General features: G+C 33.1%; 3 protein-coding genes across 3 annotated transcripts in view; 1 reads left to right on the top strand and 2 right to left on the bottom strand.

The window, feature by feature from the left end:
* The window catches only part of LOC107002479 (mitochondrial adenine nucleotide transporter ADNT1-like), a 7,922-nt gene extending 3,009 nt beyond the window's left edge, over positions 1–4,913 (top strand). The window contains exons 4-8 of the mRNA XM_015200526.2: positions 556–593; positions 1,967–2,079; positions 2,184–2,297; positions 2,751–3,095; positions 4,499–4,913. Of these exons, the coding sequence (XP_015056012.1) occupies positions 556–593; positions 1,967–2,079; positions 2,184–2,297; positions 2,751–3,095; positions 4,499–4,582 (694 nt within the window). The 3' untranslated portion in view covers positions 4,583–4,913. The remainder of the gene's footprint in view (positions 1–555; positions 594–1,966; positions 2,080–2,183; positions 2,298–2,750; positions 3,096–4,498) is intronic.
* A 209-nt stretch (positions 4,914–5,122) lies between these two features.
* On the bottom strand, positions 5,123–5,975 carry LOC107002480. The gene is made up of 2 exons (XM_015200527.2): positions 5,557–5,975; positions 5,123–5,437 (listed from the first exon to the last, which is right to left on the bottom strand). Exons 1-2 carry the CDS (start codon positions 5,862–5,864, stop codon positions 5,419–5,421), a joined length of 327 nt encoding a protein of 108 aa, XP_015056013.1. The 5' UTR covers positions 5,865–5,975; the 3' UTR covers positions 5,123–5,418.
* Positions 5,976–13,197: 7,222 nt separating this feature from the next.
* On the bottom strand, positions 13,198–14,086 carry LOC114074449. The gene is made up of 2 exons (XM_027912454.1): positions 13,838–14,086; positions 13,198–13,689 (listed from the first exon to the last, which is right to left on the bottom strand). Exons 1-2 carry the CDS (start codon positions 14,084–14,086, stop codon positions 13,198–13,200), a joined length of 741 nt encoding a protein of 246 aa, XP_027768255.1.
* Positions 14,087–24,408: the final 10,322 nt, after the last annotated feature.

Below are 24,408 nucleotides of genomic sequence, written 5' to 3' on the forward strand. Positions count from 1 at the left end.
CCCCCCCCCCCCCCCAAACACACACACACACCTTGCCTCTTTCACTGGTACTTTTGCGCACACAGAAAAGTAGTAAATAATGGTTCTTTGATGGATAAATATTAGACCCTTTGCTACATTCTTTGATGGATATTCTTGCAGTACAGTTTAGTGGTAGTCTCCCAATTCCTTTGTTTTCTGAAACCAAAAATCATATGAAGATTTCACCATTTAAATGTAGCTAAGTCTTGCATTGTTGTTGTAGATGTGGTGGGGTGGGACAGGGTAATGTATTTGAAAAATGCTAAGTGGGATGGGTCAAAATGTTAATAGGTCAAGACATGCCCTGCCCTGCCCCTCTCTTTTTACACCCCTACTAAGTATAATAGGGGAAAAACTATGTTAAGGGTAGTTGAAGTCGAGGTCTTGAGAAGGGCCCCATGAAGTACTTTCTGAAGATGGCTATTGTTGATGTCTCAAGTCAGTAAAAAATTGTTGAATTTCCAACTTGTTTCTCATGTTACAGTTATAGCATTCTGTTTCCGCTAACTGATTTCTTCTTTGAAATTGGAACAGGGGTATATTATATTTGTACCGGCAACAAACTGGAAATGGTATGTCTCTTCCTTTCAAGTTATGTACTGGTCATAGAGATTACCCATTCGAAGACAATATAGGGATCTTTTATGGGGGTTTCACTGTGTTTGTTTACGTTTCACCATCCTTGCATTTTAATGAGACTGATATTTCATTGATGAGTCCAGTAATGGGAGGAAACCTAACTACTCATTTGTAGAAAACTGTTAGGAATAGTTCTTCTTGTCTTTTTGGATGTTATTACACATTGCTGCGTTGTAGCTTGTGCTTTGTATGTCATATACCTATATGAAGTTCCTTTCTCCTTTGCCTTCAATCCTAGTTTAGACTCATTTTCTGCTAATGTTTGCTTCCCTAGTTTGAAATGCAAAGCTTTGTTTACACTTGGTTTATGTGTATTTCCCTTGCTGTTCACGTTATGCGTGTTTGCTATTTGGATGGTAAAAACCCAATCTGCGAACATGGAGATGCGAGTTTGGGCTGTGGGCAGTCATTTAGTGGAAATTGAGTCTCCTGGCCAAGTTCAAGCATAATAAAGCCTCATATTGTGGGGCCAAGTTTCAGTGATTGCTGTAATCTCACCAGTTTCTTCTTCCCTTTTGTAGTTAATCCCCTTCTCAGCAGAACTCTTTTTCTTTCTAGTTGCGTTTCTGTTATAATAGTGGAAGAACTTCTCTATATATGGGAATAATTGCTGGGTCAGTTCACGACGTGTCCACAAGATGAGTGTAGTAAAAATGGTCATGTTTAGATGAGTGTGTTGTCATAGAAGATTGGATGAAGTTAGAAATAATCAAGTTCAAGGTAGGCTTTAAGTAACATTTATTGGGGGATGAAATAAGAGAAGAAGTTGAAGGACATTTGTCGTGAATAGACCTCTAAATGCAACAATTGATAGATGTTGCACAAGGTGTGAAAAAAGGGGGAGAAGGTATTACATGGAGGGAAGTCGTCTCAAAAGACTTGCAATCTTGCAGATCCAAATATGCAAATTTAATAAAGAATAAAATGAATGGAAGTAAAAGATCCATAGGGCTATAACCAAATGGATGCGTAGATTCCCAAGGCTAGAACCAAACAGATGCGTAGTTTCACATCTAAAACTGAGAAGTTCCCTAAGTAGGAGGATCGGCTGATCACAAAAGCCCCCAAGGCATTTCAATCCCCCAACTCTTATGTGTGCATTAAATTGCTGGACTCATCTGCACATTCTATACTCTCTTAGACAAACTATCATCTGATAAAGGTTCTTTCTAAGAGGTCTGCATTTAGTTGATGAAGCAATTGCATAATTTTGCTTGTTTTGTACTTATATGCGAAACTATTACATTCTAGTTTAACAAGAAAATGGAAATTCATTATTTGACTCTTTCATCTTCCTTTATGACAGAGGACGCTCAGCTCACTCCACTATTACGTCTCGGAGCTGGTGCTTGTGCTGGCATAATTGCCATGTCTGCAACTTACCCAATGGATATGGTGCGAGGAAGACTCACTGTGCAGGTAATTTTGTGTATCCTTTTGAATAAATGTTATGAGTTTTGATTTATTCCTCTAGGTATTATTCCGTGAAGGTGCCTTCTAAAATCCTCTTCTCTGCTCTGCAGACAGAGAACTCTCCTTATCAATACAGAGGAATGTTTCATGCACTGTCAACTGTGCTTCGCGAGGAGGGTCCACGAGCTTTGTACAAAGGATGGACTCCTTCTGTCATAGGAGTTGTAAGTTCTCGTTCCCTGGCTGAAAGGAGCTGGTTACCAGTACTTGTGATAATTTAATAACCATGCTCACAAGATTTAATGGTAAATCATAATAGAGATCTCCACTTCCAGTGTTTTCTATGAAGAAAAAGATTCGTGAATTAATTTGGCAATCATATTCTTGAAATGCATTATTATCTTCATTTGAGAAGTTGTCCATGAAGAATAAATAAAAGTTCCATTCTCTTTTCAAGGTGAATAACATTAACCAACAGTCAGTTAAGTAATTAGTATTATAGCCCAATTTTTCTATGGAAAAGGTTAAAGACCAATCCCCTTCTCCCTAAATCTTGGATGAAAGGAAAAGGAAGGAACCTATCCAGAAAAAGAAAGGAAAAGAGAAGAAAACGTAACACTAGTGGGAAGTTCTTATTGTTCTTGCAAATGCTTATCATTTTTATTTGGTGTTTGCAGATTCCATATGTGGGGCTTAATTTTGCTGTATATGAATCTTTAAAAGACTGGTTGGTCAAAACAAAACCATTTGGTCTTGTTGATAATTCTGAGCTTGGGGTTGTTACAAGGCTGGCATGTGGAGCTGCTGCAGGAACAGTTGGACAAACTGTTGCCTACCCTCTTGATGTTATTCGCAGAAGGATGCAGATGGTGGGATGGAGTCATGCTGCATCTATTGTTACTGGTGATGGGAGGAGCAAGGCTCCTCTCGAATATACTGGAATGATTGACGCTTTCAGGAAAACTGTAAAGTATGAGGGTGTCAGAGCCTTGTACAAGGGTTTAGTGCCCAATTCAGTGAAGGTTAGTCTTGTTTTTCAATATTATTACCTTCCAGCTAAGTTACTCGGGACACTTCACTTATGATGCCCGCACCTGTGTCAACATGACATGGGTGTGGGGTCCGTACTGAATTTGGGTACTTTGACCAAAGTTAATGAAGAACTTCGTGGAACATGTACCTACGATTCTGTAATCAAAACAAAAGCTAAGGTGAAATTGAAGAGAATAGAATAACTTGTATATAGAAATGATAGAAATGTCTATGTCAGTCCTTTTCCTTTCATCCCCTTCTAGGATTCTTCTCTTGATAAATATTTCTCGTTGGAATACCTTACCTGTATCTGAATCTTATATTTAGAGTATGAAGGTTTTGACCTCTAGATCCACACCCGTATCGCGTACCCACACCTGAGTCCGAGCATTTAGCTTCAAGTTCACGTACAGCCTTTTATCCTTCCTGTTTTTGTTATTCGAACCAAGTCCCGTGATATATGTTTTATAAGTTGCTTAAGTTCTTGGAGTTGTGAGCACCTCTTCACTTACTACACTGTAGTGTTGCGATTGAGTGTTTACTTGCTTAAATGAAATTTACTGTTTCTGAGTAGACATTAATCTTGCTTCTGATAAGACATGCTTTATCATTGTTATTATGTGTATTCTATGCACTTCTACACTAGCATGTTTTTCCCATTTTCATTGATGGAGACATTGTTAATTATGGGTTCCCAGATACTAACTTGTGTAATTATGTGCATCATCAACTATCAGCTTGTTTACTTTGATAATCTAGCCAAGTCAGACCAGGGCATTCTTTTGTTGAGACGTATTTGCACTGGCAAATTAAATTCCACTGATATCCTGGAGGATATCTGATACCTTGTAGAACATTGAGTTCTATGCATAAAAGCTGGTTATTATTCATTTGTGTTAAATTTCATAGTTGTTATGAAGCAGCCATTATTTTCTGCTTAGTTGGATAGTTCAAACAAGTTTAGTGTTTCTTATGTTCAGTGAGAAGTATCAAGCATCACATAGAGATGGAATGTTGATATGCTTCAGTTAATTAGTATAATTTGAGAACTGCTCTTCTCTAATAATTTGTTGCCACTGAATACTGATCCCAGACAAATAAAATTAAGGGGCTAGCCCGAGCTTGAAATCTTTCTCTGTCAATGTAGAGGGGTGTGCCTATGATCCGTGAGTTCCAAATCGTGCGTCACTACCCTTGGTAATTCTCAGTTATAAAAAAAGATCGTTCCTTGCCAGTGCGAGCTAGGGTTGGACTGAACATATACTGAATGCAACCTTCTCCGAATGTTTCTGTAAAGAGGCTGCTCTTTTCTGTGACCTTCCGAGTTACTGGGATTTTATTTTTTTGTTCTTTTGTTTTCTTGATTTCATCCTGACGGTGCTGTGTTGTTCAGGTTGTTCCTTCAATATCTATTGCATTCGTGGCGTATGAGCAAGTGAAGGACCTACTGGGAGTTGAGATCAGAATTTCTGACTAATGAAAGAGAAGCTCCAGTATTTATCTCATTCTTATGATAATTTTGTAGGCAAGGATACAAAGGGTTATAAATAACATGGTGGTTCCATAGTCTAGACGGCGAATTTAGAGTCCTGTTCGTAGCCTGTGTTTAGAACTTCCAACTGTATGTGGTTGTTGCTTATTTAGTCGTGTTGTCAATAAAAAAATTATCAAGAATAGTGTAACGAATAATTCGAGTGCCTTTGTTAGTAAGAGAGTACAAATATTTCATGTGTTTTCAACAGCTTATTGTTAGCTATACGATCAGTTCCTCGAAATTATACAAGTACACTCCTATTTGTATCTTTTCAGTATGTGGTTTGTGCATTGTGTTTTAAAGATACAAAATATGGTCCTGCCTTACTCCTTTCCCTAGTGTGGGTGTTCTTGTGGTGGGTGTTGTCTGTCTTAACCAAAAGTCTCGGGTTTTGAGTCAGAAGTCTCGGGTTTTGAGTCGTAACAAATTTGAATTAGTCAGATATTGAATGCCAAAGTGAAAGAAACTAGGAAAATGGGGAAATGACAATGTAAAAGCAAGAATAATTATACATTGACATAGATAACTTTGATCTATGTTGATAAACTAAAGAGTGAATAACATCACTACATTTGTCAATACATTGTTTAGTTGTAATTATATAAGACTACAAAACTTTTTTTTTATTTATCTACTTTTTTCCTATGGCTATAAAATGCTGAATATTTTTTTTTATTTATTAGAATACAAATGCCTCTTTCTTCATTGTGATCTATCCATAAATGGAAAAAGACCTTTTCTTTCTTTTTGCTTGGTTTGCCCTAAAGATGTTTTATTCTTCACATTCTTCTGCAGTGTCTGAATGAAAAGAGAGAATCTTAATTACTTTTAAAACAACAAATTATTCGTTACTTATGCTGGTGAACGATAACAAATATCTGAAGACGTATAAACACCATTATTTGTGAAAAATTTACCTGCAATCCTTAATCTTGGTTTGAAACCTGGGAAATTCATGTTGATCAGTAGCTTTGTATTTATTGATTCCTCCGCGTTTCTTGGAATTAACTTTAGAAATAATATTGTGTTCTTGATGATCTTTATCATTATCGATCTCAAATTCTTCTAATTTTCGTTCTTCAGATGATAACGAAAAAAATGATAAAACAAGAACAAGATTCAGCTCTGCTAGAAATAATTCTCTAGGTTTCTCATCACCTTTCTCTTCTTCTCTATCCATTACTTGTCCTTCAAGCTTCGTCGATGTACTCGTAAATTCAGCCATTTTTTTCCCACTAAAAAATAATGTCAAGTAGAAAAAATATAGAGATTTTTTATCATAAGAAAATGCCTTGTTGCTATGCAAATAGTAACTGGGATTTGGAAAACATAACAAGAATAAAGGACAATTATATATTGGTCTAATATGTGGTGTCTAACTCTTTTTTAGTCATCCATCATTTTTTATGCAACAATAACCACAATTTCATGTATTTTAGGCACATGTTTGGCTAATAGATTTGCTTGGTTTCGTTTTTTTGTTCCTTTCTTTCGTACCATAATTTTTTTTTAAAAAAAAAGATATTTTCCTTTGCACTAAGAGTATTTAATATTCTGTACTCACATTATTGCATCGAAAAAGATAAATATTGATTAATTTGGCTGACAGAACTTGGTAAAATGAAATGATATTTAATCTGACACATCTCCTAAAAAATAATAATATTTTATCATCACGAGTTATTTTATATCCAAATATTGGAGAATGAATTGAATAAAGGGAAAATAGGTATAAAATAATAAATTATTTTTTGATTCAACTGTATAAGTTCACATAGATATTTATTTTTAATATACCTATTAAGTAAAAATAGACATTAAATAGTGAATAAACACGTATTATGATGTGACATATAGTCAGATTACATTAGGTAAACATTTAATTAAAAAAAATTTGAAAGTAGGTGTAATAGTTTGCTTAAATAATGTTACTAGTACAACATTAATTATTATAAAGAAAGCTCAGAATATTATAATAATAAGAAGAAGACAAGAAATATAAGATAAAGGAGGGAGAAGACTTTTCTTATTCAAATGTGTCTTTCAAATAGTGAGTGATTCTCTATTTATAGTGTTGAGATATCACTCAAAAAGTCATCTAATTAATAGATACATAGTTATCTTGAAAGTTCTTATCACCTTGGAAGCACCTTTGCATGAATCCAATTAATAGTGGATAAATCTAATGGATAATCCACATATACTATACAATGGATTTATAACACTCCCACTTGGATATCCATAGATTATGTGCCTCGTTAAAACCTTACTAGGAAAAACCCAGTGGGAAAAAGCCTAGTGAAAAAAAGAGAGTACACATATCTCATAATACGCTTTGAATGTTGCCTCATCAAAAACCTTACCAGGAAAACCCAACTTGGGACAAACCCATAGTTAAGGAAAAGAGTACAATGCGTATTTCACTCCCCCTGATGAAAACTTCACTTGATATCTCGGAGACGGCGCATTCTAATTATGTATCTCAACTTCTCAAATGTTGATTTTGGCAATGCCTAAATTAGCAAGATTATCATTTGTACGTATTTGTTGAACTTCTATCTCACCATTTTGTTGAAGATCATGCGTGATAAAGAACTTTGGTGAAATATGCTTTGTCCGGTCTCCTTTGATGTATCCTCCTTTCAGTTGAGCTATACATGCAACATTATCTTCGTACATTATGATTCATATATTCTTTTCCAAAGAAAAATCACACATTTCCTGAATATGATGGGTCACTGATCTCAACTAGATGCACTCTCGACTTGCTTCATGGATGACTATTATTTCTGCATGATTTGAAGAAGTGGCTACCAACGTTTGCTTCATTGATCTCCAAGATATTGCCATGTCTCCACATGTAAAAAAATAGCATGTTTGTGATCGAGCTTTATGCGAATCAGATAAATACCCTGCATCTGTGTAACCAATCAGTTCTGACTTGAATTCATTGTAATAGAATAAACTCATGTCCATGGTCCTCCAAAGATATTGAAGTACGTGTTTAACACCATTCCAATGTGTTCTTGTTGGGGAGGAACTGAATCTTGCCAGTAGACTTGCTGCAAAACAGATATCTGGTCGAGTATTGTTATCAAGGTACATTTAGTGCCTCGACTGCACTAAGGTAAAAAGTTTCATCATCAAGAAGCTCTTCATCCTTCTCTTGAGGTCGAAATGGATCTGTATTGATTTCAAGCGATTTTACTATCGTTGGAGTACTCATTGGATGTGAGTTATCCATGTAAAAACGCTTTAGTATCTTTTCTGTGTATGTTGATTGTGTATGTTGATTGATGAACAAATATTTCATTCGACAAATTCTCAATCTCTAGGCCAAGACAAAATTTTATCTTGCCGAGATCTTTCATTTCAAATTCTCTTTTCAGACACTCAACAACTTCTAAAATCTCTTTACGAGTGCCAATGATGTTCAAATCATCAACATACACAACTAATATAATAAATTCAGACTCCGACATTTAATGAAAATGCAGGGACAACTCGGATCATTTTTGTACTCTTTCTTTAACAAATATTCACTCAGACGATTGTACCACATCTTTCCTGATTGTTTCAATCCATACAGAGATTTCTGAAGCTTTATTGAACAAGTTTCTCTTGAATCTTTGTATGCTTCAGGCACTTTAAATGCTTCAGGAACTTTCATTAAAATGTCGTGGTCCAATGAGCCATATAGATAGGTTGTGACAACGTCCATTAGACGCATTTCAAATTTTTCATGAACTGCCAGATTTATGTGATATCTAAAGGTGATTGCATCTACCACAGGAGAATATGTCTCCATATAATCAATAGTCTTTGAGAAAAATATTGAGCAACAAGTCGGGCTTTATATCTCACGACTTCACCTTTTTTATTTCTTTTTCGTACAAAAATCCATTTGTACCCCACTGGCTTGATACCTTCAGGTGTTCGGATTATTGGTCCGAAAACTTCACATTTTTCTAGTGAAGTCAATTCTGCTTCAATTGCATCCTTCCATTTTGGCCAATCATTTCTCTGTCTACATTTGTGAACAGATTTTGGCTCAAAATCTTCATCTTGTTGAATTATGTCAATAACAACATTATAGGCAATATGTTGTCAATCACAATATTATTTCGGTTCCACAACTTTCTCGTCGAGACATAATTCATTGAAATTTCATTGTTTTCAGAAGTTTGAACCTTCTTGGATATTTCATCATGTGTTATGACTTGGGTCTCATCTTGAGAAATTTCTTTCAACCCATGATCATCTTGATCATTTATTCCTTTTCTCTTTTGAGGATTTTTATCCTTGGAACTAATTGGTCTACCACGTCTCAAATGTGGTCTAGACTCACTTGCCTTAATGATTTGTCCCGCCGGGACATCAACTCGAACTGGAGCATTAGTAGCTGGAATATGCGATTTTGTATCCTTGGAAGATTAGTAAAAACATCTGCCAGCTGATTCGCAATATTTTGTGAATAAATTATTCTTTGAATTTCTTGCTCACATTGATTTGTTCGAGGATCTAGATGAGATAGAGATGATAAATTCCAATCTATATCTTTTCCCAACTGCTTATGTTCTCCCCCTAATGTTGGGTATACTAATTCATCAAAATGACAGTCAACAAATCTTGCCTTAAATAAATCTCCAGTCATAGGCTCCAAATATTTTATGATCGAAGGAGATTCATACCCAACATATATACCCACCCTTCTTTGGGGCCCCATCTTTGTGCGTTGTGGTGGAGCAATTGAGACATACACCGCACATCCAAAAATTCTAAGATGGGAAATGTTTGTATCTTGACCAAAAGTCAATTGTAATGGGGAGAATTCATGATAATTTGTCGGCCTTATGCGCATAAGTGCTGCTGCATGCAAAATAGCATACCCCCACATAGACACAAACAACTTTGTTCTCATTAGCGATGGCCTAACTATTAATTGTAGACGTTTAATCAATGATTCTGCTAGACCGTTCTGAGTATGAACATGCGCAACTGGATGTACAACTGTTATATCAGTAGATATATAATAATTATTAAATGCTTGAGATGTAAACTCACTAGCATTATCTAGACGGATTGTCTTTATTGTATAGTTTGAAAATTGTGCTTTCAATCTTATTATTTGAGCTAACAATATCGTAAAAGACATGTTGCGAGTTGATAATAAGCACACATGTGACCATCTTGTAGAAGCATCTATCAAGATCATATAATATTTAAAGGGTCCACATGCAGGTTGAATTGGTCCATATATATCACCCTGTATACATTTCAGAAACGCAGGGGATTCAATTCCAACCTTAACTGTTGTTGGTATAATGATCAATTTTCCTTGAGAACAAGCAGCACAAGAGAATTCCTTTGATTGAAGGATATTTGAGCTCTTTAAGGTGTGCCCATGTGAATTCTCAATGATTTTGCACATCATATTAAATTCGGGATGGCCCAACCGGTCATGCCAAATGATAAAATCATTAAAATTAGTAAACCTTTTGTTTTACTACGGCATGTGATTCAACTGTACTTATACTTGTATAGTACAACCCAGAAAAAAATGCAGATAATTTTTCATGCACAATTTTCTTCTCTACATTAATTGTAGTAATGTAAAGGTATTCAACCTTTCCTTCATTAGCCGTCTCAACAGATAGCTGTCACGATCCAAAATCTGGACGTGATGGCCCTCGTCTTATCCCACCAAGATAAGTCAGCCTAAGACTCAGCAATTTCGATAATATGCGGAAAATTTTACAATTAACTTAAATATATACTCCCAAACCTAGCTGTCACGTGTACAAATCTCTAAAGTATTACAATTGAATAAAAGAAAACATCGTTCTTAAATGAACTTGTTTCTAGAGTAGAACAAAATCATAAATAAGGAGAAGAAGGTGAGCTGAGATTACAAACAACTACCTAACGAATCTCCAAGAAGCCTCGATAAAATAAGAGAATGGAAATTATCACAATATCCAGGATTGTAACCTACAAAAAAATTGTAGTAGCAAGGGGTGGGTAACAAACCACACGGTATCCAACGAGTAACCTCTAAGCTCAAGCTAAGGGAATGAAATACGGGTACTCCTGCCACCCCAACCGAACTTCCACAACTACAACTTGCATAAAACTAGTCAAACCTAACAGTTCACCATTTACAAGCACATATCTTAACAACAACTAACAATAACATATTCTCAACAAGAAGCTCAATATTTATCAATTATAACTTTCATAAAAAAAAGACACTCGCAATATCAACAACACATAAGATCACGTTCATCAAATAGAGATAACCAAATATCGAGTACTTTCCTACCAATAAAATATATATTCATAATGAATGAAGGATGTCATGGGATGCAATGCAATATGACACCATGAAATGATATGCCTCAAAATACCAAGTACTCTCTCAACCGTATATACCTGATACTCCTCGGAAATACATCGAGAGTTCATGACCCATGGGGAACTCGCGAGGTCCATATACCAACACGGACGATCTCCACGTGTCTATGCGGACGATATCAACGCACTAGCATAAATCAAACACATTTCGCACGGACGATCTCCACGTGCCCAAATTATAAACACAACTTCTCCATCGCATGGACGATCTCTACGTGCCCAAATAATCATAACTCGATCTCAACACGGACGATCTCCACGTGTTAGACCTTTACTCATACACAATCTCATGTCAATGCATGTGCACAATATGATATCAAATAAAGGGATGATGTAACATCTCAATAAATAAAATGTCTTTATGACATATAATCACCTCAATCATCACAATTATACGGGTTCAGTAAATAACATAATCACACATAATAAATCAAGTCAATAATATATCAACTAATGCCCATATCCACATTCTTTAGTAATAAACTTTGTCTTTATAACACCAATATTCTTACCATTCTCAATCCATCACACAGAAATAATTTCTGACATTGCCTTTTATCATCCCTTTTTATCATTAGAATTAATCGAGGTGGACAAGTCAATTTTTCACCAAGTCCCATTACCCCCAAACACATACCATAAGAAAATACACGAATTTCATACACTTAACAAGGGTTAAGAAATCCACTTGCCTCGATTGATCACAATTCACTCTGGGACTTGAGTCTTCTCTCTTCGTTGAGCTTCCAAATCAATGAAATCTATTCACGCAATTAATCACCGTTAGATTTCTAATCCAGCAACACTCATATTATAATATGTCTAGCCTAGACGCAAGAATTCACCCACATCTATAGTAAGTTCCTAAATTTCATGCCTAGGGTTACTCAATTTCTTTCCAATATCATAAAATCCTAATCGTATCAATACAATACACTAATGTTAAATTACCTATATTAATATACCATAATTTAAATCATAATGTAATAATCAAGCAAATCAAAAATCAAACCCACTAAATATGTTAATTCCAAAAAAACTCACGAGAAGTAACCAAAACTTTCAAATTTGATTTATTTGCCTTTAACCTCCCAAAAACTATAGTATTATCATTAGTCCATCATTGACAACAATTAATTTCCAAGATTTCTAGCCAAAATTCTCAATTTCACATTCCAGAAACCCATATGCCTAATTCAATTTATAATTATTCACACATGCACTAATTACAACTTTAAGACTTTGTTATTTTTTTGTTACCTGAACGTGAAGTTGTCAGTTCCCATGCCGACCGTCAATTTGCTCAGGTAAATTTTTGCTTCCCCTTCTTTCTTTCTTTTCCGTCTTGTATTTTGATTCCTATTTCGTTGGGTTTTTCTTCTTCTTCTTTTTCCCATTCTGCTAACTTTAACAATTTAGGGCTTTTGCCCTTTATTTATTTATTTATTTATTTTATATTATTATCAATAAAATAATTCTTTATTTAATCTGAAAATCATGTCACTCATTCTTATAAGTCATAAATTATTTATAAAAGCTACTAAAAAAATTAATATAAATATAATGGTTAAAATTCATAAAATGACTAAGAGGGTCGTAACAATAGCCATTTTGGTGAATAACTTTGAAACTTAATAAGTTTCTTCGAGACTTACTACAATATAATGCATTATCAATGTCCAATATTGTCCATCCAGGTAGTAATAAGGTCGCTCTTCCAGAGCCCTCAGTTAATTTTGTACTACCTGATATTGTGTTGACATACGCCATTTTCATAATTAAATTAGAAAAGTATTTCTATCTTTTAATATTGTATGCATTGTAGCACTAGCAAGAAGGCATACATCTCCATTACTCATCTTGAATCCAAATGACAACTGGGAATTTCTATTAATTTTCATTAAAATAACAATACATTAAAAGAAGTACGAAACAAAACTAACAACGGAAATTTAAATACTTCAACATGAAGAACATGATAACTAAAAAGCACATAAGTAAAACATTAACAGACTTCATTCCCCAGCTAAAAGATCAAACATCTGTTCCGATCTCCAATGAAGTCATCAACTTCCATATGAGTAATGTCACCAAGGCCATCAAAAACATCATCCTTTAAAGACAAATTTGCTTGAATATCCTTATCATATTTTTGAGATGTCCCGGCTTATCATCTTTTTAAGAGTCATATGTGACTCAGCTCGAACATTGAAAGAGGAAGCACCACTTTTATTTCCTTTCATTTTATAGGAGTTTTGGTAGAGCTTAACAAAATGCTTATGTGTACAACATTCATTCTTCCAATGGTCTTTCATGCCACAACGATGACAATTACTTTTTGAGGGGTTATTTTGAGAACTCATGTTGTTCTCCCTTTTATTATGACCACCACCTCGACGATTGGTGTATCGCCTCTTTTCTTTGCCACGTCCCCGTGTATTATTATAGCCCCGATGATCATCTCTTTTTACTTCAGATTGATCACGTGCTTCCACAATATTTGCTTCCTGTAGTAGAGCAGTTCCAGTGGGACGAGCTTCATGACTTTTCATTAAAAGAACATTATGTTGCTCAGCCACCAGGAGACATGAGATCGATTTAGAGTATTTCTGAAAACCCTTTTCACGATATTGCTGCTGCAATATCACATTTGAGGCATAGAAAGTAGTAAGTGTCTTTTCCAACATATCCTCATCTTTTATAATCTCCCCACATAATTTCAATTGGGAGGTTATCTTGAATACAATAAAGTTGTATTCAATTACGGTCTTAAAATCTTGAAACCGTAAGCATCAACTCATAACGAGCTCTTGGCAACACTGTTTCCTTTAGGTGGTCATATCTCCCCTTTAAATCAGTCCACAATTCAAGTGGATCTTTTACCGTCAGATATTCAATCTTTAGGCCCTCATCAAGATGATGACAAAAGAAAATCATAGCCTTCCCCTTATCTTGGCTCGATGCTTCATTTCCCCAAGTAATGGTGGCATGAAGACCTTTAGCAGCTAAGTGAATATCAGCATCGAGTACCATGAAAGATAATGTTAGGTTTTATTTGTCCTAAATTTCTTACCATAAATAGGTTTTCCTTTAAGGAAAAAGTTTTGAATTGACTAATCCTTTTCTTGTAGGAAAAGATTTAGGACTCTATAAATAGAGGAATGTTCCTTCTAACTTAATTAGCATTCACAATGTAGTCTTAAGGACTTTGAGAGTTTTGGTTAGGGGAGAAGTTATGGGTCACAAGTTTGATACGTTATCACTTGTGTGAACCTCCCATNCTCTGTATTTTGTACTCTCATATTTATAGTGGATTGCTCATCTCCTTTGTGGACGTAGGTCGATTGACCGAACCACGTTAAATCTTTGTGTCTTTTGGTATATTTCTCGTTGTCTTCTTACTCGTGGTCTTTCGAGGTTTGCATTGCTAGCTTCCGCGTTTACACCTGCTTATTTCCGGTCCAAACAAGTGGTATCAGAGCCAGATTCAATGACGGAGTCAGGTTTAGTGGTTCAATAATCGATGATTGAACCAGGTTAGAAAGAGGTGTTCATCTTGAAGGGTGTAGTTCTAGCCGCAACCTTTTTGACAGTAATGAAGATTTTGTTGGAGAAATTGTTTCAGAGAGGTTCTCTGTGTTGAGACATAAATTTTGCAAAGGAGATTATGGAGAGGAGAAGCAAGTTGTTGAAGATTAAGTGAAGAAGGTGGACAAATTTATTTTGTCAGAAATTCAGGCCAAGGGGGAGATTTGTTGGGTTTTATTTGCCCTAAATTTCTTACCATAAATAGGTTTTCCTTTTAGGAAAAGGTTTTGGATTGACTAATCCTTTTCTTGTAGGAAAAGGTTTAGGACTCTATAAATAGAGGAATGTTCCTTCTAACTTAATCAGCATTCACAATGTAGTCTTAAGGGCTTTGAGAGTTTTGGTTAGGGGGAGAATTTATGGGTCACAAGCTTGATACGTTATCACTTGTGTGAACCTCCCATGTATTCTGAGTGAATTTGGTTGAGGTTGTTTCTCTCTGTATTTTGTACTCTCATATTTATAATGGATTGCTCATCTCCTTTGTGGACGTAGGTCGATTGACCGAACCACGTTAAATCTTTGTGTCTTTTGGTATATTTCTCGTTGTCTTCTTACTCGTGGTCTTTCGAGGTTTGCATTGCTAGCTTCCGCGTTTACACCTGCTTATTTCCGGTCCAAACAAGTGGTATCAGAGCCAGATTCAATGACGGAGTCAGGTTTAGTGGTTCAATAATCGATGATTGAACCAGGTTAGAAAGAGGTGTTCATCTTGAAGGGTGTAGTTCTAGCCGCAACCTTTTTGACAGTATTGAAAATTTTTATTGGAGAAATTATTTCAGAGAGATTTTCTGTGATGAGACATAAATTTTTCAAAGGAGATTATGGAGAGGAGAAGCAAGTTGTTGAAGATTAAGTAAAGAAGGTGGATAAATTTATTTTGTCAGAAATTCAGGCCAAGGGGGACATTTGTTAGGTTTTATTTGTCCTAAATTTCTTACCATAAATAAGTTTTCCTTTAAGGAAAAAGTTTTGAATTGACTAATCTTTTTCTTGTAGGAAAAGGTTTAGGACTCTATAAATAGAGGAATGTTCCTTCTAACTTAATTAGCATTCACAATGTAGTCTTAAGGACTTTGAGAGTTTTGGTTAGGGGAGAAGTTATGGGTCACAAGCTTGATACGTTATCAATTGTGTGAACCTCCCATGTATTCTGAGTGAATTTGGTTGAGGTTGTTTCTCTCTGTATTTTGTACTCTCATATTTATAGTGGATTGCTCATCTCCTTTGTGGACGTAGGTCGATTGACCGAACCACGTTAAATCTTTGTGTCTTTTGGTATATTTCTCGTTGTCTTCTTACTCGTGGTCTTTCGAGGTTTGCATTGCTAGCTTCCGCATATACACCTGCTTATTTTCGATCCTAACAGATAATTCTTTCCAGAAATATCTAATGCCACAAACTCAAGTTTGGATAAATTTGACATAATGAAATTATGAGAGAATATGTGAATTAAATAAAAATATTTATATAATACCTTTGCAAGTAGCAAGTTCGTGCTGATAACGTATTATAAAGAAAGCTCAGAATATTATAATAATAAGAAGAAGACAAGAAATATAAGATAGAGGAGAGAACTTTTCTTATTCAAGTGTGTCTTCCAAATGGTGAGTAATTATCTATTCATAGTGTTGAGATATCACTCTAAAAGTCATCTAATTAATAAATACATAGTTATCTTGAAAGTTCTTATCACCTTGGAAACACCTATACATGAATCCAATTAATAGTAGATAAATCAAATAGATAATCCACATATACTATACAATGAATTTATAACAGTTTAAATAAATGTTACATGTACAACATAGATAATGAATAATTAAAAAGCTATTCATCTTCAATTTAAGTTGGATAATGGTAGCGAAGTAAAATATATTCATAAAAATTTGTTTCTCAACTCAAATTCAAATTAAGGGCTCGTTTGGTCATGCGATATGATATCATGATGTGAAATTATGAAATGAGATTGAAGTTTTGTTTGGATATGCGATATGAAATTTTGATGTTGTATATTTTCTCATAAACATGAAAATCTCATAAGTTGTAAAACTATTAAAATAATTCCAATTGTTTATTCAATCTTATCAAATAAAAAAAAAATATATAAAGTCGCATAATAAATTATTACAAAGCTATTTGTTCTCTCCATTTAATTAATTATTTCATCTTACTTTAATTTAATTAAAAAAATTGAACATATATTGTAGTGTACTAGTCTTTAATTTAATATAATTTCTCCCACACAGTAATACGTACAATTTTCTCACGTTGAACATAAATTGTAGTGTAACTAAATGCTAATAACTTACACATAAAATATAAATGTTCACTTATTAAGACCATAAAATAAATTTATTAATGTGTTCGAAATTTTAATGTAAACCAAGGTCAAAATCGAGTATTATGTCGAATTTTGAAATGTACACTCGTCATATTTTTTTGTTGTATAAATGTTGGTGTCATCTTGCTAATTGCCCGGACAACTATTTTAACATACCGGTTAATTGTATCAAGTGAATGTTGAAAAGTTTCACTTGCCGAGCGTTGAAATAAATATGAAACGGTAGAAGTAATAAATACAAAACAATTGGAGTAAAAGAAAATTTATTACTCAACAATCTGTTGGTATGAGTTAAAGTGACTATATGTTGGTGAGAATAATAAATTTTATATCGGTGATTTTTTTTTTTAAAAAAAAGTAATGACGTGATTATAAATTTTATTTACATATGAAATAAATGGTTAATAGATATAAATGTGGGATTGTATTCAACAATATATAAAATCGTGAATCAATTTTTGTTTTAAAATATCTCAAATCAGGATATGGAATTCCCATATAATTCCATATCATGGTTTTTGGAGATTATGGTATCACATCTCATGATATGAAATCACAAGATGGAATATCATAAAATTACATATCCAAACGCTGATTCCATCTTACGATATCATATCGTGATATAATATTACATAATTAAATGCCTACTAAAAATAAGTGAGATGATGATAAGAATATAAAAGATATTTATCTTCGATTCAAACTTTTAAATAAATAACATAAAAATTAGAAGATTACCACTTTACTTACTATATGTAAGAGGCTAACGGTTAGAAACACACAACTGTTGGTCAGCGCTTCTAGCCATTAACATATCATTTTTACAGCAATTTAGTTAATTATTATATAAATCTACTTTTTATTATGCTTGTATTGTTTGTACATTTCACTTTGAACATTGTATGGTTTAATAAAAATATTAGCTTTAGTTGCTATTGTGTATATTGATTATATATATGGTTGTAGTACTTTTTAAAACTCTCAGTTACCCTTCTTTTGTACTTTTTTTTTTGGAAAAAGGGTTAATATACCCCTCAACTTTGTCATTTAGAGCTGATATATCCCTTGTTATGAAAGTGACTCATATATATCCCTACTTGTAAATAAATGGCTCACATATACCCTTTTCCTCTAACGGAAATGAAAAAAAATAATTTTAGTCTAAATTTTTATTATTTTTTTCTAAAAAATATAATCCCATATGAGTAAATTTAATCCTCGTCAAACATATTTTTTTTTACTTTTCTTTGTTTCAATGACTAATTTATAATTATTATTTTGATAATCAAATTTATTTATATTTCACTAATATTCTTGTAAAAATTATTGTAGATGACCAAGTTTTTTCTTCGAATACGAAATTAAATTACAATACACATACAAAAAAAATAGTTTAATTTTTTTTCTTTAAACTAAGGAATGAAAGAAAAAATAAAATAAGAATAAGAAACTCAAATAATTATAATAAAAGAAGTCAAAAAATAATTTATGTATGAAAAAAGATTAAAATATACTTTGAACTTTGATAGAAGAATCATATATACCACTAAATAATTTTTTTTAAAAAATTAGAAGTAATAAATATAAATTTAAAACTAATTTTTTAACTTCCATTAAATGAAGGGTATATGTGAGTCATTTTGTAACGGCAGGGGTATATGTGAGCCGTTTGTATAACGGTAAGGGCATATATGAGCCACTTTTATAACGAGGGGTATATTAGCTCCAAATGACAAAGTTGAGGGGTATATCAGACCCTTTCCCTTTTTTTTTTTTACAATAAATTCATTGATGGACTCTGGTAATACATTGAATAATTGAGCCATTTTTGATGTTCAATGAGCTTTTTTTCTATAATATAAAACATAGAAACACTTCTAAAAAGTGAAAAAAAATCCATTTAGTACTATTATATTGTCTCAAGTAATATTTAATGAGCTTTTAGATTAGCATCATATGGATTATAAATAATGTATGATTGAGATTCATTTCAAATCTTACACTTATCAGAAAAGTTCAAAATAATAAAGTAAAGCGGGACTTTAAATTAAGAGTGACAATAAGGTTTGAAAACTAAATAGTAGTGATCAAGTTATTTTAATTGAGTGGAGATGACAATTATGTCATTAACGATTTATTAGGAATGCGTGGAGCTGCCCTTAAGTTTTTAAATTGACACTTTGTTCCATTGCATTAAATAAAGGGTAAAGGGCAAAAGATTAAAATTTTTATCGTAGACACACAAATTTTAATGGATTTAATTCATAAAAAATTGGAAATTTTATCAAAACAACAATATGTTAGTTTTTTTGGTGACACAGTAACAATATTTTAATATTTAGTAGAAGTAGCATGTTTTAATTAGTTTAGAATAGGAATACCATATTTTTTCTTTTAATATGATATGTATATTTATAAAAAAATTTTATAGAAAGAATGGAAATTAAAACATAAAAAAGGTAAATAGGATTAATAATCCTTCAGTTACTTTTTAAAAAGCTGTACTTTTGCTATCTTTTAAGTTGAGCGTTTTTTCCCCCTTATTCTTCATATTTATAAAAGAAAATACAAACAAAGTTGTCTCCTTAATTATTCAATTGATAAAGGAGCTTGATTATACAATTCGAATTCTGCAAAATATAATCAAAAACGGAAATTTTTTGAAAGCGGAAATTTTCGAATCCACAACAACAATTTATTCCTTTCAGTGTAATTCATAATTTCGAGATCAGGTTTTTTTTAAATGTTTAATATGAATATGTTAAATGTTTGTATGATTTGAACTTTTTTTGGAAGCTCATCGTAAGTTCCATTGATATCAATACAAAATCTCTGAACAAGATAAGTAACAATAATATAATTATATCCGATTATATGATGTGTACGGCTGGATATGTGTTTGATTCTGTTTAGACCCATATTAGTTATGTATTTTTTTAATTATTTCTTGTGTTTAACAATATGAAATTCTATCTATATGTATTAATTTTGAAACGGTTGTTACTGTGTGATAAAAGTTGTGAATTTGAGTTCAATGTTTACCGGTTTTGGTACCCTTTGAAACGTACACTTTTTTGAATGTAGATTGGATACATTTTTTTTTTGATTTTGGAATACTAAAAAAATGTGATCATCACTTATATATTTGTTATTGTAGCCATGGGAAGCATTAGTTTTTTGGTCATGCATTCTGGGAGGTGGAACAAGGAAAATTGCTATGTTGATTACAGTACAGAAGCAATTGTGCTAAAAGAGCATGCGACATTTAGAGAACTAATGGATCTTGTTTCAAAGCAAATTTGTGTTGACTTGAGCTTCAACATTGTGAAACTTAAATATAAGATAGAGGGTAGTACTGCACCTCTGGAAATACACAACGACATGGGTGTGAGAGTGTATGTGTCGTTGAAAAAAGATAACAAAGAATTATCAAAGTATCCTATATGTGTATCCCTATTTGTGAATGACTGTAAATTAGCTGATAGAAATATGTTTGAAGATGGATTCGAAATGTGTGGGCCTGATGGAATAGATATAGTTGATACAGAAGCATTAATGCTTAGTGTGACGAACAATAGCGATAACATGAATTGCGACATTATTACAAACGCCAAAAATAAGGTAGTGTTGGAAGATCAAGTTTATAAGGACAAGGGAACTTTAAAGGCTGTGATGACGCAATACGTTATTGATCATAGATTCCAATGGAAAACGAACAGATCGAGTCAAACATGGTATGTGTATTTGGGTTGGATTATCTTATTAATTTTTTTCATATTATGTATTTTTACATTATATCAAATATTTTATTTGTATTTTAACTAATTCTAATATGGTGTTATTCAAACAGTTATACACTTGTTTGTGTCTCTGATAATTGTGGGTGGGTGTTGAAGTCGTCAAGTATCAATAAATCTGGAATGTTCAGAATTAGAAAATTCGTAGATGATCACACGTGTCCATTGAAAGATAAGGTTTATGGACAACGTCAAGCAACAAGCAATCTTATTGGAGGTATGATACAATCCAAGTTAGTTGATCATAAAAGGAAGTTGACGCCAAAGGATATACAACAAGATGTTAGCCTAGCTCTTGGAGTAAATGTATCATACTCAGTGGCGTGGAAGGCTAAGGAAAAGGCTGTAATTTCTTTAAGGGGTACCCCATCTGGTTCTTATGGTAAACTGTCGAGCTACTTATACGTATTGGACGCTACCTACCCTGGATCTCATATAAGGATGAAGAAAACCGAAGAAAATCAATTTCTTTATCTTTTTATTTCTCTCTTCCCGTTCATAAAAAGTTTTGAGTGTTGTAAACTAATTGTCGTAGTTGATGGCAGTCACCTCAGGGGGACGTACAATGGAGTATTTGTTTCTGCAAGTACTGTTGATGGAGCAGGTATTAGAATGATAATATATACACTTTGTTTGGTTGATTAATATGGTTATTCTATATGAAATAATAACTTTATTAAATTTTTTGTGTATAGGAAATATATTGCCGCTAGCATATGGAATTATTGATTCAGAAAATGATGCATCTTGGAATTGGTTTTTTGAACAATTTAGAGAAGCGCATGGCGTTAAATATAACATGTGTGTTGTGTCCGATCGAAATGAAAGTATTATAAAGGCAGTTTCAAGGGTATTTGATGGAGTTCCTCATTATGCCTATATTTGGCATTTGTGGAAAAATGTGAAAACACTATTCAAAAAGTCGCACAATAGTCTGTCGGAAGTATTTTATGGGATGGCAAAGGCATACAAACAATCTGAATTTGATGAACTGATGGAAAAGGTTGAACAAGTTGATGTTCATGTAAAAAATTACTTGGAATCAGCATGTTATGAAAAATGGGCTAGGGTATATGCAACAGTTGATTGAGGAATGGTTATGACATCAAACATAGCTGAGTGTATAAATGCTTGTCTATTTGAAGCAATGGAATTACCGGTATACGATTTTCTTGAGGAAGTAAGACAGATGTTTGCAAGATGGGATTTGAAAAATCATACGTATGCTTCACATACTTTCACCACACTTTGTGGTAGACCACAAGAGATGCTTGTTGCTAATGAAGAAGCATCATTACGTATGAAGGTATGTTGTTACAATTTATATGTTCATCAAAATTATATAACATAAGTGTTTATTTATTTTTGTAGGTTGTACCATCAAATAACTATGTGTTTAGTGTTCATCACGAAGGTAGAACCTACATTGTTTGTTTGGAAAACAAAACTTGTACTTGCAAGAGGTTTCAAATAGATGAAATACCATGTTCGCACGCTTGGGCCGTTTTAAAGAAGAAACATTTTAATGTTGGGTCATATTGTTCCGACCTGTACAAGCCAAGTTACTTGTTGAATACATATAGCATTTCAATTCGTCCGTTACCTGATCAAAACGAGTGGAGTGTACCTGGGTATATTAAGGATCAGATAGTGCAGCCTCCAAATCACAAAAAGCTTCCTGGAAGGCCATCCAAAAAGCATCGTGACAAGACGTATAGCCAGCTATATGGTAAGAAGAGAAAGAATTCTTGCAGTACGTGTGGGTTTAAAGGGCACAATAGGCGTTCATGTAGGAATGGACCGCGTATTGTATAGTTAATGAAGTTTCATTTTTTTAATATTTTTAGAGTTAGGTTGCTTCCAGATTTCTAATGCCTTCTGGTTAATAAAATAACATGAAATTCTTTGTTCATGGTTGTATCTTGAAATGTATTCGCTATACGTCTTCTCTCAAATACTATTACTTGTATTCAAAACCTAATTGTATCTACATTTTAATACCAATTGTTACATCCATTTGAATGCATACAATTGTTGGATTCTTCTATTTGAATTCGGCAAATTATTTTTTGTATACATTTTCTTTCGAGAAGTGTTCATTCATATCCATGTTTTCAATATATATTATATTGACCTATCTAAAGTTTATGAGTGAACTTGTATGTGTCACAAACACAACCTTTGCAGTTACTTGTATTCTAGTTGAATTGTATTTATAATTTAATATAAATTATTTTTTGTAACATTTTAATGCATACAATTTTTTTTTCTTCGTTTTCTATCGAAATGTATTCGTATCCATGGTATTAATATCTTTTGAGAAGTGTTCACATTTATGTTTTTAATCTATATATTGTATTTGCCCTATCTAGAATGTATGAGTGAAATTGTATGAGTCACAAACAAAACCATTGCAGTTACTTGTATTCAAGTTTAATTGTATTTATAATTTAATATAAATTGTTATTGTAACATTTTAATGCATACAATTTTTTTTTGGTATTCGTTTTCTCTCTAAAAGTATTCATATTCGCTATACGTATTCTATCTTTTTATGTTGTTAGTATTATTAATTGTATTTAGAATTTAATAATTTAATATCAAGTCTTACATCCATTTGAAACATATGAATGCATATTATTAAAGTCTTACATCCATTTGAAACATATGAAGGCATACATTTTTGTCGGATTATTGTAATTGTTTTGGTATACCTTTTATAACGAAATGTATTCGTATCAATGATTATAATCTACATTATATTTGTTCTATCTAAATTGTATGTGTGAACTTGTATGAGTCACAAAAATTGTATGTTGGTAGAATCATATGTATTGCAGTTAAACTTCAAAAATGAATTTTGTGTACCCCACGTGCAATACTTAAGCTTGACACACAAATAAAACGTTTTTTTCCCCTCACTTACCACAAAGCCTCATATATGTTGGTAAGAAAAATAAAATATGTAGCAAATATTCATTAACTGGAACAACACTGTCAGATAAACTGCACAAGGACTGAAACACTTTAATATTAACCCAAAACTTTGAAACCAGAACTTCAAGATTTTATACATTAATAAACACAAGAACTGGAACCCTTTAAAATCGTTTCATAGCAATACAAAAACTAATGTATAATGACACATCAAAAAATGGAGAACAACTAATCTATTTGAATTGTATCAATCTCCTCCATTGCTACATTGAATCTGTTATATCATAGAGGTGCTTCATTGTCACTTATTGCTCCGGCATCATTCTTTTGTTGGCCATAATTCCAAAGAAGTGTAGCGTATCTTGACCGTAAACACGATGCATCCAAAATATTCGCTGGAATACCTTGGCCATATGATAGGTATTCGTCAAAAGCTAGCATATAAATACCACAATCCCTATAATATAAGAAACTAAAAGTTAGTACACAATATATTATTGATAATGTGATGATAGTAAAATCAAAAGAAACACAAACTTACAGAGACCCATGCGACTGTTGAGGAACATTATCTATGAATACTACATTAAAGAACTCATTATCTTGTTGGGCTTGCGATACACCAATTCCTTTATTGTTGTAATAGTCATTGACTGTTAACTTCAAAGGGATCAACTGAGACAGTTTAA

Source organism: Solanum pennellii, chromosome 10 (assembly GCF_001406875.1).
Source record: "Solanum pennellii chromosome 10, SPENNV200".
In the NCBI taxonomy this organism is placed as follows: domain Eukaryota; kingdom Viridiplantae; phylum Streptophyta; class Magnoliopsida; order Solanales; family Solanaceae; genus Solanum; species Solanum pennellii.

Excerpts from the sequence above, each read along its gene's own strand:
- LOC107002480 (XM_015200527.2), bottom strand. The coding sequence starts at position 5,864 with ATGGCTGAATTTACGAGTACATCGACGAAGCTTGAAGGACAAGTAATG.
- LOC114074449 (XM_027912454.1), bottom strand. The coding sequence starts at position 14,086 with ATGGTACTCGATGCTGATATTCACTTAGCTGCTAAAGGTCTTCATGCC. Across the intron at positions 13,690-13,837 it reads GTTATGAGTTGATGCTTACG|CAGCAATATCGTGAAAAGGG; the intron begins GTTTCAAGATTT and ends GTGATATTGCAG.